At 41.5% G+C, this 17,947-nt stretch overlaps 1 protein-coding gene across 2 annotated transcripts in view; it reads right to left on the bottom strand.

Annotated features, from left to right (window-relative positions):
* GATB (glutamyl-tRNA amidotransferase subunit B) overlaps window positions 1–17,947 on the bottom strand; it is a 42,400-nt gene that overhangs the window by 2,850 nt on the left and 21,603 nt on the right. For both annotated transcript variants that reach the window (XM_059844379.1, XM_059844378.1), the window contains exons 6-11: window positions 15,937–16,050; window positions 14,781–14,865; window positions 14,380–14,424; window positions 12,283–12,472; window positions 5,703–5,836; window positions 5,233–5,311 (exon numbers count right to left, since the gene is read on the bottom strand). In XM_059844379.1, coding sequence (XP_059700362.1) covers window positions 5,233–5,311; window positions 5,703–5,836; window positions 12,283–12,472; window positions 14,380–14,424; window positions 14,781–14,865; window positions 15,937–16,050 — 647 coding nt within the window. The remainder of the gene's footprint in view (window positions 1–5,232; window positions 5,312–5,702; window positions 5,837–12,282; window positions 12,473–14,379; window positions 14,425–14,780; window positions 14,866–15,936; window positions 16,051–17,947) is intronic.

Below are 17,947 nucleotides of genomic sequence, written 5' to 3' on the forward strand. Positions count from 1 at the left end.
CTTGACTTAGCAACATTGTTTACATGCAGTATTTTGGTTATGGATCCAAGAAGCCTTGGTTTTGCTAAGAGCGGATTGTCTAAACGTGAACAAGGCCAAGATTTAATCATGTGCCTCTCAGAAAGAGCCCTTGTACCTCCCTCCTTTTCTGCCTCCTGTACTGAGACAAAGCATTGCCACTTCCTGCACCAGTCCAGGTTAATGGTTGGCAGCAGGTGCTGTGCAGCCTCCACAGCCCCGGCCCTGCCTGCTCCCCCAGTGCTGGGGTCTCTCCAGAGGGGATTGCTGAGCACAACCCCCTGCTCTTCTGGGCTGGCAAGGCTGCTCCTCTGCCAGTACTCCTGCTCTTCTCACATCATTCACAGAAGTGCCTGGGAGCAGCAAGGAAATGCATCTCCATGAGCAATGGCTCTGCCCGGGAACTGACGATTAGCTGACTATTGTACCAAGTCCAATCCCAGGTAACTCATCCCATTACCAGTCCTGCCAGCAGGCTGTAATGAGGATATGTATGACAAAGCAGAAGAAAAATGGTGCCAAGCAGAATGAATGCAGCAGCTCCAGCCCACCTATGCATCATCTCTAAGTACTGGACTGCTGGGCAAACCCAGGCCTGTGGAATAATCACTTGTTAATGCTAGTGTTTTCCTACACTGCAGCAGGACTATTGCCCTGGAATACACTTGAGAGGAGAGAACATTTATAAAAAACCAATTTCCTTGGGCAGTCATTTTCTGTATTCCCTTTGCTTTTATTTCAGGGCTGTGGGAGGAGAGTAAGAAAACTCTTATTAAAGCAGCTCGTTGTGCTCCATCCTGAACTGAAGATCTAACTGAATGTTTGGGCCACTCTGTGTCCCAATATGGATATGCATGTCATGTCAAAATTTCAGCATTAAATATTCCCTGTAGGATGAACAAGAGGCTCCGATGGGAAGGCAAGGAGAGGCATTCAAACTGAATGTTAAACAATTTGCAAGGCACCAAGAGAATTCAGGTAGAATGATGCACATGGGATGGGATCTTAACTACCCCAGCAATTTGCTTCACATGACAAATTTGTGGGTACAAAAGACCTTTGGTTAAAGAGTTCTCTATTCACAGCAAGTATTGAGGAACCGTGCATTCATACAATTGCTGCAAAAGGATATTTGTTTGCCAGTGGCACTCTGAAGCTTTTTATGGGATCTTATCAACTCTTCTGGAGACCTTGTGAGAGGGTAATGACACACAGCTGTTTTGTGGCAGCTACATCTTAATTTTTCCTTGAGAGAGGGCCAAAGGCAGATCACAATATTGAAGTTACTGATAAGCAGCCAGAGATACAATAGCTATAAGTAAAGATTTCAGATCTTTACACTGAATAAATCAGTGCTGTACATGATGTCTTCTACAAGATCTTCTTTCCAGTGTGATATTTAAAAATCATCATGCCAGTGCTACCTGGAATAACCCTAAAAATAAATACATCATATCCAACAGAGATTCAGCCTGTCTGCAGCTGTTTTGCCTTTCTTTGTGATTGTGGTTTTTTTTTTTTTTTTTTTGTTTGGTTTTTTTTTTTGTGGGTTTTTTTGTTGTTGCACTCCATTGCTGCTCCTGGCAGCCCTTCTGCTTCTTCTCTGAGGGATGAAGCAGGAAGGTTTCTGTCCTGGAGGCCTCCCAAGGCAACCATAATGTATGTCACCCAACAGAATGAGCCCTGTCCTTGCCAGGCACAGCACAACCTCTAGCAAAACACCCTGGACAGTCTAAAGTACTGCACAAATCAGAGTGGACAATGAATAAGCCTTTTCACTCTCCTGGAAAAAGGCAGATGAGATTTTTAGGATTTCAGGCAGGATGCCACGGGTGCAGGAATGGGAAATCTGCAACGAACAAAACCACTGCAGCCAACCATGGCAGAGTTACCCAGGAGCAACACGTACATCAGGCTGACTTAGGACAGCTTGACTGTGAGAGATCCAGCTCTGATTCCCTTTTATGCCTATGCCAAATATTTCCTGGCACTAAGGAAAGCCTGCCCATTAGAAACCTTGAAGGCACCAGATTTTCTCTGTGACAGCTGCATCATGTGTCCCTTCCCATTTGGTAACAAGCATCTCCACTTAGTAGAGCAACAATGATATCAAGGCCCTTGCTTGTTTACAGGTATGTAGGAAAGCAGAAAGAGATGTGGCCAAGACCTGTCAAAGATGCACTTTTAAAAATGTGTTTCTCCACTTGGCAAGGAGTACAAATCTAAAGAAAGCAGTTTAAAAAACTATTTCAATTCATTTACACAAACTGCCTGCACCAGCACAGGAGGATCAAATTATGAAGTCTCCAGAGCCAAAATGTGAATCTCAGGCCTCATTTCCATTACTGAAATCTCAGTAGCTTCTACTATTGATTCTTACCTGAGCGTGATTAGATTTTAATGATGTTCTGTGGTCTCCACCTATGCAGGCTTAGCAGCATTGGTCAAGATGAATTAATCAGGACTTACACGTCTGGCTGTCATGGGCATCATATCAAACATTTTGCAGCTGGTGACCGTGCCAGCTGACTGCTGTGCCTAAGAATGCTCCAACTGGAAACCCTATCTGCAGTGATTTGCTGCCAAGGACAGGACGAAAGCAGCAGGTAGCTGCTTTCCAGCAAGTCCTGTGGGCACCTCTCCTTTCCAGTGACAGAAGCTGTCATGTCTGGTGGGTGTCCCTCAGCCTCTCAGAGAAGCAGGAGACAGGTTGGGTCCAGTCCTCCAGATGGTGTAGTCATAATTGTCAAAGCAGATGGTTTTGTTTAGATATGGGTACTGTACTCATTTCCCTGCTACCTACTTTCAAGTAGGGGTGCCAAACAGATCTGTTGAAGTTATTCCTATGTGAGTGACCTATGCAACTGCAGAAGCCAGCAAAACCCAAGGTCTGCTCTGCTCCGTGGCCTGCTGGGCATGGATCCCCCATGAACCAGTGACTAGCGTGTCCATACGGAGTTGCTCCAGGATGGCTGTTGGCAGCAGGGACAGGTTTCCACTTCCCTGGCCCAGGAACCAGCCTCCTCCCATAATGCCATAACTCACAGGCAGGTCTGTTACGCCAGACATGGACCTGCTGCCAGCCTGGCAACTTGAGGAGGAAGGCCCCATCACCAGCATACTCCCCATCAGACTGGTTTCAGCTCCGGGTGAGCAGCACTGTGGGCTTCAAAATGGTGCCTCTGTGCTGGGCCACATGCAACACGTATCCATCTGATCCAGGACATCACCCACAGCCCCACGTGCCAGCAGAGCTGGAAGCTGCTCTCTGCTTTGCACAGGGATGCCAGCCTGGAACTGCTTTGGAGACCTCTGGAGTGTTATGCTATGTTTGATGGCAAGTTGGGCATGAGCTCTGTAATTACCTACGTGGTAATTATGTGAGCACACAGTGCCCTTAGCTTAGCACTGCATCCCACCACACAATGCTCAGTGTGTACAGCCACTGCTCACAGCTTTTATCTGCCTCTTTTACTGCCTTAGACAGCAGAGCCCAAACACAAAACCTTTTAAATAATTTAAGTGGTTAACAGCTTCCCGCAGCGAGCACATATGTGTACACATGTCTGTGTGCTCACCCCATTGGACCCTTCCATCCTTTCCCCCTGGATCGATGTCTGCCACTGCAGATCATGCTCCCCTCCCCAGGAGCTGCAATTCATCTGCTGGTGTGTATATATAGCCCTTTCTGCCCTCGGGCCATCCAGCGTCTCTGCCTACTGCTGAGAATTGTTATAAACATTTGTTACTCTTCTGACATCCAGGCAACCAAAATACTTTTCTAAATGTGGCAAGGTTTCTGCAGTTTGATAGCATCATCACTCGGTGAGGGCAAACTACTGCGACTTCTGGGTCCAGTTTCAGATCACTGAGGACAACATGCACATTACAAGGAGTTGGTAATTAAACAACAAATGCATTTCTGAAATTCTTGACACTTCACAACGTGTCAGAAGTGCCTGGCAAACAAATATATCACAAAGCAGAAAATCCCATAGAAGAGCATTAGTACCCTGTCCCTACCTCCACAAGAAAGAGACCCCAGACTGGAGTTCTGAAACCTCCTTTTCAAACACAGACACCAAACTGATGGGTGTGCCACAACGCCGCAGGCAAAGAGCTGCTCTGCATTCCAGTGCTCTTCCTATTAATACTTTATCTCCTTTTTGAAGCTTTTACTTTTCCAATACAAAATTTCCAAACACACATGCCTGAAGCCAGGCACTTAAATCCCTATTTATGACGCCTGTCTTATGCAGCTGGCTATCCAGAGACAGAGACCAACTTAATTAAGAACCACAACCATCTCCAAAAAAAGAAAACAAATCAGAAAGTTCATTCACAGTTCATTAACAGTTTCACTGATAAACACTGAAACAGTCACCCAATACATTTAACTAGAGTATAATAATTAATCTGAAAAGACAAATCATTCCATATAAATGAGCTTGCAACAATTTAAGGTGAATGACTGATTATGGCCCATCACAAAAAAGCCTCTAAATTTTTTCTACAAACACAGCAGTACTGGTCCCATCATAACCAGTTCACAATTTTACATATAAGTCATGAAGAGCTGCTTTTTCAGACTGTCCTAGGCAAGATGAAAAAAACCCAAAACCCAGCTTTACTTGCTTGAGAGCTTCATCACAGCACTTGCTCAAAGAAGCAAGGATAAAAGAAAGGCCAGACCTCTGCCACTTCTGTCTCAGGTACACCAATGCAGAACTCTTTTTGTGACTGCACTTGGATGAATTCTATCCTTTCCCATGTGCTAATGCTTGGGAACGTAGACTTTACTGTCCCTAGGAATCTAGTAACTGATACTCTCATCTTAACTGCAAGCCATGGATTAGCTCCCACTGACCTTTCACGCAGGCCTGACTGGAATAGTGAAATTGAGATCTACTGTCTGCTCTGTTCAGAAGCAGGATTTATTTGAGTCCAGCTCACATTGTTTAAGTCTACTATTTAGCTTCTGCCCTCTTCTAAAAGTGAATATGCAGATATGTCTCTAAGATTATATAAAAACCTAAGGCATTTGCATCTATTATATGTATACAGCATAGATACAGAAGTTGTCCTTTATCACCAGTGTAGATAATTTCCCTTTAAAGCAACAATAGTACTGGTACACAATGATTATAAAATCGCTGCACAACTGAAGTAAGCAGCCACAGATGCAGAGTATAGCAAAATCAAAAAGGTACTTACCTGCTTTGCTGCTGTGGAAGAAATTTCTTTTTTTTCTAGAAGGTTCAAGAGGTCAGCCAGGAGAAAAGAACTGACTGGGCTAGGGAAAAAGTGGGCAGAAGTTACCTCAGAGAATAAGGTGCTGTAACGTACGTGTGCTACTGCTGCTTGCCTGAAGATCACACAGTTCAGTATGAAAAGCTATTTTTCCTCATGTTCAGTACTAATTGGTAAGGCCTGACTATGCCTTACCATCATCACACTCCAATGACTGAACACTGACTGCTGCTCTTAACTACATGATCCTCTTGTCTGCCATGTATTTGTCCAACTCCATTCAGCAGGACAGAGCCAAGGCCTGTGCAAGACTGCCCGGAGTAACAAACTTCACAGGGAGCAACTAAAGCAGCCGCAAGCAATGGAGTGACATGGTAGCAGTCATGAGAAAAGGATCACTTTGTCTCACCACTGCAGCAATGAAGAAGACTGACCTTTCCTTTACTGTAAGGGAATGTTGTTTCAAGTAACTGAGCAGGTCCTTCAGAATCCAGCCGATCACCTTCTTTGGCTTCATCTGGGTCTGTTTTACCACGCTTTCAAAGAATTCTGCTAGTCCGTCTTCATTCTGTTTATAAAAAGTTAAATGTATCAAAGGGATACTGGAGTGCGAACATGATTACAGAATCACAGAATTGTTAGGGTTGGAAGGGACCTCTGGAGATCACCCAGTCCAAACCCCATGCCAAGGCAGGGTCACCTGGAGCAGGTGACACGGGTTACAGGTTACAATTAATTATACAATTACACTCAGCACATAAATGCTCAGTCCTAAAGTAGACTTCAGCTGTGAATTCATGCAAAGTCATGAGACTTTGGAGTAATTTTATTAACATAACAGCCAACAGTCTTATGCCTAGAACAGGAATATACAGTTTATCTGTCAGCCTGTTTCAGTCGAACTTCCAACATAATTTTTCTCTTAATGCCTCCCAAAAATTAGCATTTGGACAGAAGCTTTCTCATCTTTGCAAGTGTTTTATGTATAATACTAGAAAATACAATGCTCTCACAGGCTGTCATGCTACCTTTTACCAAGAAGAGCCTTTTCCTGAAATTGTCTGCTACTACTTCACTGTTGATCTTGAAATCACTTCTATTTATTTTGGATTGAATGAGTAAGTTTAGCTTGCATTTACCCTTCAGAGATATGGAAAGGTCATATGTAAGAAGCAGGGTTTTATTTTCCAGTTTTTTTCTGAGAAGCTATGGTAAGCTTTTACACAGCACACTAACAGCTCAGAAGATATGACAGTGGGAGATTCAATTTATAGCCTAAGTGAAATCTGAGATTGTTTTTAGAAGAACCGATACTGCACAGTCTGTTGAATGCTGTGGTGTTTGTCATCAAGGCACTGATGGACCTTTAAATGCAGCACAGAACTCATTAGGTTTACTGAAGGCTGAAGAGGTATGGAGTGGCAGCTCCTACCTTTTAAAGGAGGAATCCAAATCCAGCATGCTGCTGGGCTTCTGCAGTATGTGCCATAAACACACAAGAGGACAAGCCAGCTCTCAGAAGTCAGGAGGTAACAGCTTAGAGATAGCCAAGGAGCTATTCTAAGTATACAGTCATCACAGCAAAAACATTTCTCAAGCACATACTGACTGCAGACAGATTTCTGAACAGTTATGAGCAAAAAGAGAGCAGGGTAACCACAAAAAGCCTGAGTTCTCCACTCACATCCCATCAAAACAGTCTCATTTGTCCTTGTTTTTAAAGGCCATTTACTGCCACAGCAATACAGAATTTTAGACTTTCCTTCTCCAAACTTTCACAACACAAACTTCCAAAAGCTCCAGATACTACATTTTTTATTGATAATGATGTGTAGCTTTTGAGAAGACTGCAAACTACTGATCTCTGTTCTGTGAAACAAAATAAAATGTACCTAGATTAATGTCGGTGCTATGAAACTGGTGTGACAAAAATCAGACCCATCCCCTTCACCTTGAGACCATGACCAGAGAAACCAAGTTCTCAGCCTGGGAAACCACTGAGGTCTTTTGTGAACCAAGGTAAACCTTCTAACTCCCACTAATTATCTAATACACATTTACACCATTATATTTTTCTCCACTATTCTAATTTAACTAGCAGTTATTCTCTAATCAAATTATGCAAAACTAAGGCTAAATAGACTAGAGGAACAAAGCTGACTTAAAAAAAAACAGTAAAGGAATGACATGATTACCAAAGCACAGTAAACTTGATTAAAAACTGTGTGTGTTAAGCAGAATTCCTAGAATGATGTATTGCCAAGTACTGTACTCTTTCTAATTCACCTCAGGGTTCAATAGCACAAACAAATACTCATTATTTAAACAGTGGGTTCCTTTACATAGCAACGATTGTCCAATCTAGGAAAAAGTGAGCATGTCTGAATGCTGGGTTCTTTACACATGCTGCAGAAGGTTTTACAAACATTCCACGCAGAGTAGGATTATGCACAGGCAAATAATGTCTGCAGATGCCACATGTCTGAATGCAGCTACACAGCTCAGATGCAGCACATCCAGCACTTCCATCATGTACAGGCTACAGAGCCTATCCCTAGCAGTGGGCACATCCCAATTTCTGTATACTTACAGCCTGGCTGGAGTTACAGTTCTGATCCTGTGGCCAGACCTTTGAAAAATGCAGCCTTTGCATTTCAATCAGATGATTTCCAGGCGGGAAGTGCAGAAAAACCCAGGAAAACTCAGGGAGACAGAGTTACATATGCTACCAAGTCTCTGAACCCCATACTCACTACTTGTGCACACATAACCAGAAACATTCCCCAAAATTCCCTTGCATTTCATTGTGGGTTTTTTAAAGAGACTGTCATTTTCTGTAGCCAAAGAGAAGGAAAACCCAGTAATGCTAGACTGAAATGAGTATGGCAGAATGTCAAAACATCAGAATGACTGACAGAAATGAATCATTTTCCTTGTTTTCTTGTCATATTAAAAGAAATATAGAGATAACTTGATTAGCTTCAGTTTCTAGATACTGCGCTACTTGACTTCAATTTGGTTTACATTTTGGAAAACTTTCTTCCAAAATTCACTCCAACTACCAACACACTCACAGACCTGTCCCTTGCGGCAAATCTGAGCTGAAAAGTGCACGCTCCAACATGTCGGATTTACAGGAATGCTGACTGCCTGTTGTCTCTTAATTCTGAGTACTCTACTCTAAACTTCATTGAAAGGAAACCAGAAATCTGGAATAGCAGCATCATGTTTGTAATTCAGGCCACTCTGTGCTCCCATTACACACCAAATATGCTGTAATTTATTCATGCGAGTCTCATTGGCATGAAACCTGACATACCAGTATTTCAATCAGATGCAAATTTTTTTCTTAAACATGGTTTAAAATTATGATTTCATAGCAGTGAGATGTAAAAAACTCTAGTGATGTAGTGATTTCAGGTACCTTTTAAACAATTTTAAAACAATACTTTATTTTACAGAATACCAGGGACATTGGGACTGTAATGCAAACTTATTCTTTTAAAGAGCAGTAATGTTTCCCAAAGAACTAAAGAAGAAAACTGCTTCAATGTTCACAAATAAAATGTAATTTGCTGCTTTGTTATTCCCATTTTCACCATCACAGTTTCTACAATAACCAACCATGAGGTAACAACTGCTGCAAAAATGTACAAAACTGTCAGGGGGGAAAAAACCCAGAACATCCAGGAGAAGAGCAGAGCAGTCAAAAAAAGTTCAAACTTTTTTAAAGCTTCTTGTAAAATGATTTGCATTCTGAAAGAAGCATAAGTTCACCTGCCTACTAACATGTCTGAGAATGGCAGGGCATGAAACAAAATGGTCAAAACCAATTTCTCCAGCAACCCACTTCTGACTGTTTGAAGGAGTCACCAATGTGATTGTTCCACCAGGGCAATCAGCCCAAGTGAAGCAGCCTCTTTTATCTGAGTAAGCAGAGGACTGGTAGATGCACAGAAGACTTGGAATTCACATGACAAAGGAAGTGATCAGACTGTTTTTCCTCATGCTGTGCTGTGACAATCAATGTATTTTCTGGTTGGACCTCCCTGGACCTCAGCACGCATTTTGAAAATGAAGCATTGCATTAACACCTTAATACATTAATGTCTGTGTTAATACACTAATGTCTATGCCAAGATAGCTTATTTTTTTTTACTCAACAGATAGCAAGATGAAAATACTGTAATACCATAACTGGCAAAGTTGTCAGAGATCCTTCTTGACTGATGTATTTGCCAGCTTGCCAGTTTACAGAGCAAGGTAGAAATTGCATGAAGAAATTGAGTACCCAAATACCATGGAGTGTACATGGCTCAAAGATTTATGAGTAAGAATAATTCTGCATGAAGAAAAATCAGAAACATCATTTATTTCTGCAATTTATATAAAACTGCCAAAAATGAAGCCATTTACATGTAAGGCATTTCAGATATATAGATATTAATAGAGTACTTCTTCCCTTTCAGTACATCCTGTAATTAGGCAAAGGAGGAATCCCAGTTTCTCAACACCTCAGTTATGTACAGGCAGCTTCTGCGTATGAGGACAAAGCTCTGGAAGCAAGCTCAGGAGCTAGCCTGCATGCCAGAGTATGTGTGTTTGATTGCAACTTTGGCACAAACTCCTTTCTCTATCAAGTTGGTGCAGAACAGGCTTTGCATTTTAGAGCCATTCCTCTACAACTGCCATTTATTTAATGAGCACTCCTGGGCACTCTAACCTGAAAGAATGCTCATTAGATGTGTGCATCTGGCCCTCTCAGCAATCCTGTGCAGCCTCTGATGCAAGCTGAAAGCAGCGACGGACACGGCGCTTCCCGATGAATTAAGGTTAACGGGTGTCCCAGTGCACAGGCAAGCAGCTCTGCTGGGGAGTGTGCAGGCTGACATCCTAATGCACAATAAAAGGAGACCTGCAACAAAGAATATGCTCGCTTCATGCATTCAAATGGATGCATTAGCTTATTACAAGCTGAATCCCAAATTTCTGCTTGGAACTCATTAATTGTCTTTCATGTCGCAAAAAGGAGAAGGGGAAAAGAAAAGGCAATAAAGGATTTCAGAGAACAGCTGAAAGAAAGGGCAGTTGATGAGGCAAATATATAGGGCTAGCTGGCAGAGATGACAGAAACCACCCGTATCACCAACTTGAAACACACAAAAGGTGGGCTGGTGCCAAGTGACAGGAGTGGGTGCCCTGGGCGTGGCTGCCACTGAGTTTATGTTCTAAAGAGGGTGCCATGGTTTGGATTTGTGACCATAGCAACACCAACAACACACAGGTGTTTTGGCTACTGCTGAGCAACTTTCTTTCTCCACTCTGTTCCCCCACAGCAAATAGACCAAGGATGGGCACAAAGCCAGGTGGGACAGTCTAACAGCCAACCCAAACTGGTCATAATCCCTGCCCTGCTCAACAAGGAAAACTGAGGGAAGGGCATTTTGGGGGATGTAGTCACTGTCATTGGCTGCAGACTGGCAGCACATCAGTCTACTTCTGGAGTGGTGAGTGATTGTATTTGCATCATTTTTAGGTTTTCCCCTACTCCGTTCCTTCACTTAAGTGTTGTTCTCAAACCACGAGCCTTACTTTTGCTTTTCCTAATCTCCTCCCTCTACTACGGGCTTGGAAAATGAGCAAGCAGCTGAGGTACTTAGCAGCTGGCAGGACCAATGCATTACAGCGAGGAAGAAGTAGAAAAATACAGAAAAAAAGGATGCAGGACCTATCTACCCTTTCTACTCTTACATTTAATATGTTAGAAATATGTGAAAAAATGCAGGCATGAACAGGAATGTGGGCAGCAAAATCATATTTTGCAGCTTATACAATGAAATAGAAAGGTAAGAACTGCTGACACCTCTCAATACTGTGACTGCAGCCTTGTGAGTTTGATGAGAATTATGACTCACCTGCCCACCACACAGTCTGCAACTCACTAAAATGGCACAGCAGCACAAAAGCAGTTTTCCTAACAGCTTTCCTCAGAGCACAGAATAATTTTCTTCCTGTAGAATCAGCCTTTGTACAAGTGTATTAAATTACAGACATACGAAGAAGGGATATGAGGTAGTTATGTGCACTGCTCTCCCTTCATTTATAGTCAAAGGAAAGGATCTCCTCCAGAGGACAATTTAAAGTACTTACAGTTCTGCTCTGAATCTCACTCTGAAAAAGTCCTTTTCCTTCTGTCACCACTAATGACAGTGGTAACCAAAGTGGGACATTCTCCTAGCTTAGCTGGGTATGTGAAATGTCTTATCTAGGATGGGTATACTAACTTCCTCCCCAGAGTTACCACTGGCAAAGAGAGATGGCAGTTTGCATTAAGAAGCTCATAGTCCTTTAGAGTAATTCTGGGAGCTACAAGATTTTGCTTTTTGTTTTTTAAACATTTTATTTAAAACAGTATTTGCCACATTGTTTCCCTTCTCATCCCCTCTTCTGAACCTATCTCTGGTAAACTGCACTATGAGGTCAAAGTTGATACTGTGCAACAATTTGGTATATTTCCCTAAGAATAAATCTGGGGGGAAGGAGGAGAAGTGTTTCCAATAATGTGGAAGGTAGGTCAAGGAGCACATGAAGCTGAAAGATTTAGACTTTGGAATTTGATTCGTGTTCATTAAATATGGTCAATGTGCCCAGCCTTGCAGCAGGCCCAGAGCTGAAGAGCAGACACGTGCACACAAGGGACAGTGTCCAGAAGCTGTACATTTGTTGCAGTCAGTCAGGGGTGCAGCAATGTCTAGACAGACAAGATCAATACTAAGTACCAGTTATCTGACTGCACTTTGCATGAGAAACCCTTCTTGGCACACTGTGTGTGGTTCATTTTTTCCACCATCTATGTGTATGGCTTCATGGTACGAAGTATGCATTGGACACACTTCCAAGTTAGAATGTTCATAAGGACTGACAGCTGGTTAATATGACATTTGTAAATCTTTTCAAGAATCATGCACCTTTGAAGTTTCTAGGTTTATTTTAGCACTTGATCAATAGACCTACCAATAAGGTGAAGCTGTGTTCGGGAAGGATCCCATACTGTTCAACAAGCTTTTTCCTCTTCACACTGGGGAGGTCAGGAAGTCTCTCATGAATCCAATCAATATTTATCACTTGCTGATGGTTCATATTAGTTGGCAAAGATTTTGCATCGTACAAAATCAATGGAGGAAGGTTTGGCTCTGGCATGAACCTAGTAAAAAAGATGAAAAACTCCTTTATAATTATTTTCACTCAGAAGCTAAGCAACAAGAAATAAAATTTATATCACAAGTTTATACTTCCCTGAAAGCTGTATCACCCTTTCAACTAAACAAAATACTGAAAATTAAAGACCTGGTATATCACTGGTAAGTAGAAAGAGATCAGGCCCCAAACTGTTGCAAAGCCTCTCTTTTTTTTTTTCCTTCAGCAATTTTCCACCAATTGTTAAAGAGTTCATAATACAAAAGGGATAATTCAAATACTTCTGCACAAAAATAATAATAAAAACTCAAAATAGCACCAGTAAAAGATATGGAAACAGCCCACTCTTTTTGGCATCAAGCATGAATTACAGACCTGGATAAAAATGGGAGTGGGCTGGCAGGGAAGAACTTGGATTGACAGCCAACTGCCAGGAGTGATGTGGGCAGGTTGTAACCTTTTCAAGCCAAACTTCAAAAATCTTGATGAAATCTCATGCTGTGCTAAAAGCAAAGTTACTGTGCTCAGCAGGGTGCTATCACAGAACAAAAGGCTCCCTTAAAGAGAAGGCCAATTCAAATGACTCAAATAACTGCGATTGAAGCAGAAACTTCACTCTTACATGATCAAATGAGGGGTTCAAAACCACTAGAATAAAGGGCATTGAGCTATTATGATTTCTATTTGAAATCTGCCTAAACACAGATTTTAAGATTAATGCATAATGTGCAGCACTAAGTTACAAAAAACCCTAAAAACATAGTTTACAGTGCAATACTCTTCATAATCTTAGTACTAGTAATAATCTTTACGATCTTTTTTTGAAATATCTTAGACTCATCAGTTTTGTCTAGGTTTTAATGAATCTTCTTTTGCATTTTTTCAAATGAGTCTTTTCAAATAAACCTTATGCCTGTCCCTCCCATAACAAGGAATTCACAAAATGATTATGGCTGCATTTCTACAAAAACAAACTAAAAAGCAGATTTAAATTCAAAGTTTGTGTGATTTTTTCAAAATTGTTGCTCTGCTGTAGGAAGATCAATGGTAGAATATAAGATCTGACAGGAACACAGAGCTGACAAAGCTAAGAGGCTCTGAAAGTTCTCCTGCTGGAAAGTGAACTCTGGGAGTAACAGGAAGCTCTCTCAGGGATGCAAGGCTAGGGAACTACTGGGAGAGAATTGGCACTACAATAGCCCAAGGAGCTGTGCTGCTGCCTTACAGTGTTCCTCAGAACTTGTTCCCAGCAGCATTGCTTTGCAAACAGGACTTTTGCTGCCTTGTCCCCTCAGCCTCACAGTTAAATCCTTCCTGGGTGACTTTATGGTTCAGTGTTTGTCATCTCTCAGTTGTGGAAGGCTAAGTACTTAGCAAGGTAACACCTTCATTAGGTCTACAAAGAACTTCAAGGTAGAAATCTGCCCATGAAATGCTGACACCTTTCAATAGCAGCCAGGATTTTCAAAGTGTTTGTGATCTGTGATCACAGAATCTAAGCATGGAGAGGCAGGGCCTGGTAGCTGAAAACTGCTTCCCTCTGTATTTACTTAAAGCAGGCACAATGCTGAACTCAGAAATTCTGATGTTTTATGTCAGGCATTCTTAAGAATACACTTATACTGGCCATACAGTAGACCTTCAACATTCCCACTTTGAGCTGAAGTACTCCCAGCCTAGTCTTTGGGAAAGGTCCAGAGGTTTTACCAGAAATGAGACACAAATGCTCAGACTGAGCAGTTCAGATCTGGATTAGCAATGATTTTGATAGGTGTCTGCCCCTTCCAGTGGAAGGTAAACTTCCAACACATACACACTGTACTGACTAACTTTACATCCTTATTACATTGGCTACACTTCAGAAATTTAATAAATTCTCAGTTTGTGAAATGTTAGGTCTCTTTAAAAAAATACCGATAATCCTGTTGTCCTTCTTTGTCTCTCATTGGTACTGTGCACCTAAAATAAAAAAAAAACAAGATGCGGTAAGATACACCAGAGTTAGTTTTATGGCAAAACCACAACCCAAAACCTCTGCCTCATGAAGATTAGGAGAGCCTCTTAAAACCACTTCAAAGACTAAGTGCATGTAAGAGGCCAGTCATTTTCACAGACACTGCTTGATGCAGGACACAATCTGTTGTGAAAAAGCCTCAGCCTTAAATTACTCCCTAAGAGGAGACTATACTTATGAACTTTAACTTTAGAAGACACAAGTTGAGCAACACTATATTACAGCTCCTGATCATGTCACTAGCTATATATGGGCACTCAAAAGCAGCTATTCCTAATGTTCCTCCAAAATAAAAACTCACCCAAGCTTGGAATCAAAGGCTCTTGTTTCATTCAAAATTGTCCCTCCATTTTCAAGTTCTTCAATTTGCCTCTGTATTTCATAGTCTGACAGTAATTAAAGAAAAAAGAGTAAGCTTGTTAGACTGCACTATTAGCTTTAGTGCACTCCACTATTTCATTTTTCACTGCTACGCCATAATGGAAGACTTCGTTGTTTTAACCTTAATGAAATCAACAGCAGTAGTTATGGGCAGACTTATCAGTCACTGTCTCTCTCTCCAGCACTGCTTCTTCCTTTGTGTTTTCCTCATCTGCTTTCATTTCCTTTAAATGGAAAAAATTTTCTCCCAGGCACTGCAGTCAAATCATACATTCCTGGTGACCCTGCAATCACCCAGTTCAGTTTTCTTTTGGAGTTGTAACAATCAGCTTTTTTTCTCCTCATACCCAAGAGCTGCATCTGAGCTTCACAAGCATCACACACCATACTCAGTGGAAAGCAATCATCTCCACTGGAGGACACAAAACCACTGCTAACATATTTTAGTCCATGCTAGGCACTGAACCACCTGCTTCATTCTTCTTATAGGCAGAGGTTTTACTGCAAAAAAACCTGCAGACTAACATGCCTGCTCTTCCCAGAGTATCCCCTACTAAGATTTATTCTGTCAGGGAGCAGCAAGAGTGGGGCTGCTCCATAAAGAGGGATAAGCCAGGAGTGAAGGGTGACCAGAGCCCAGGCCACGGCCTCATGGTCTGATGCAGTCCCACTGGTCTGAACAGTGTAAGCAGGGACAGGTGCTACCAGCAGAGTCCTCTGACAGTGCCAGTGGAGGGGAGGGGATGAGCTGAGCCCAGGGCCCATCCAGGGAGCTCAGGAAGAAGCAGAAGGAGCTAAGTTCTAGGAACAAGACTACAGAACAGGTCCAAAGCCCTTCAGGAGACAGGACTGAAAACTGGCACACATGTGACACAGCCATTTAGGCAAAGTCTGAAGGCCCCAGCCTGAGCCTAAATGAGACTCCTGCACCCACAGGCAAGGACATGGAGGAGACACCCAGGTGAAGTTTGTCAGGGCATTTAAGGCCAATTACTGCACTCAGGAGCCTGACATATTTCATCTCAGACCACATAAAATACCTACAATGCTCTTGTAATGAAGAAACCCTCATTTACCTATTGCTTTTGCCAGAAATCGTATGCTATTGATATTCTTCACTTCAGTCCTCACTCCATAAGGCTCTCCAGGGTGATGCACAGAAACATTGGCATCCACTCTCAGCTGACCCTCTGTAAAAGGAAATTTTTTTAACAGAACAGTCTGCCCTGTACACTAGAGTTAAAAACCTTGGCATGCATTAAAAAACTGCATGTTATGTGCAAAGCCTTAATAGCAGACTTCCCTATGTTCAGAAAGGAGTAACAACCACTTAGTCATAGCTTTCTGTATGTGATTCCATCTCAAGGGACTGCCTTGAATCATTCAAAATAGTTTTAAATCATTGCTCATAATTCCTCTCAGAAAACTGCATGATGCAGTGCAGCACAGATCCTCTAAGCCATACAGTGAAAAGAGCCTCTGATTCACAGATCTTAAATAAAGGGCAGAATTAGACAAGCAAAGTGGTGGATTGTGAGCTTCCATTCCTCTCAAAGCAGCACAAAAATACCTTCTGGAATTACAATTTGATGGATATATACTACCCTAGCATGGAACACAAGAACTTAAGGTTATGTTGAACAGATTTACTAAGGTGTTCTTGGAAATTTACAGCTCAAGGACAAAATGTGAGCAGCAGTGGATTTTTTTGTAATTTTCTTCCTCTCCTTCAGGAAATTGCAATCTTACCCCCCAAAGTGTCCCTGGCTGCCAAAACCTGTACAAAGTTTTATATAAAAGCATCTCATGCACTCTCAGTCCAAAATGGATCAATGTCCTTAAAAATTTTTAGTGACTCAACCACAAGGAAATAATAATTGTATCTTTCTAAGTATTGTCCCTCTAAAGACATCTCTTCCAAGAAGAAAAGCCTTGCTGGGAATACAGAAAAGGGAGAGGTTGTATTACATCCTGGAATGTTAAGAAACATTATTTTTCCCATATTACACATAGAGCATCTGTAGCCTTTCCATGTGTTTTTTTTTTTTTTATTCATTTTTTAAATTTTAAATACAGATAAAAAGCAACAAATGCCTACTGATTGGATACATTATAATATTATAGAATTCTAAATGAGAGTGCAAAATGGCTCAGAGTTAAAACGGTGAAGATGCTACAGCTTTGGAATCCCTTCTGGTCAATAGATTTAAATTGACTGACAAGGCCTTGGTACAATTTGTAAAAGCAGGCTGGATGACAGCACACTAATTTCCTCTGTCTTCCCAGAGCCTTGCCAGACATGCAAATGAGACAAAGATGCTGAAATGACCCAACATCTTTTTCAAGGGAAGTGTTTTGCATGTGCTCCCTCTTTGGGGTGAAACTTGTTCCAAATGAGGAATAGCCTTGTCCTGCCCTTGCTTCATTTGAGACATGACCTGTTTCTACTTGAATGTAGGTGTCACTGTGACCAGACAATGAATTTAATCAGGCATAATCAAAAGACCCAGGCTGCAAAAGTTCCTAAAATAAAAAAAAAAAACAACAAACAAACAAACAAAAAAATCCCACAAACAACAAAAAAACCCCAAAAAAGGGCTTTTTTTCTTTAAGCCCAGCTCACTTTTCTTTCACTTTACAATGAAAGCATCTTTTCATCTGTTTGTTGTTAATGAAATAACATCTGATAAAACTGGGCACATGTCTTCAATGTACATGCAAAAGCCCCTAAAACCTTCACTCAGAAAGAAAAAAAAAAATCCACATAATTTTATAGCTACCTTTCCTTGAAGAAAAATATTTCCAATACTGGGGTTCTCATATAAAGTCAGAAATCTCCCTGCAATAAGAGATACCACAATGCAATTCCAATGGCAATCTTAGGGCCAAATTCAGTAGTGAAAAATGATTGTATATATGTATGCCCTTGAAGAAGCATCCAAACTGGCTGCTTAATACTGACAACTGTGCCTTATTTGACATGTGGGACACTGGTGTGAGAAAAGATTCAGAGAAAGAGATAATGCCTAGCTATTATGATTTCCCGCTACATTAAATTAAAGTTGCATCAGTAGCCAACATTCATTG

Source organism: Haemorhous mexicanus, chromosome 4 (genome assembly GCF_027477595.1).
Source record: "Haemorhous mexicanus isolate bHaeMex1 chromosome 4, bHaeMex1.pri, whole genome shotgun sequence".
Taxonomy (NCBI): domain Eukaryota; kingdom Metazoa; phylum Chordata; class Aves; order Passeriformes; family Fringillidae; genus Haemorhous; species Haemorhous mexicanus.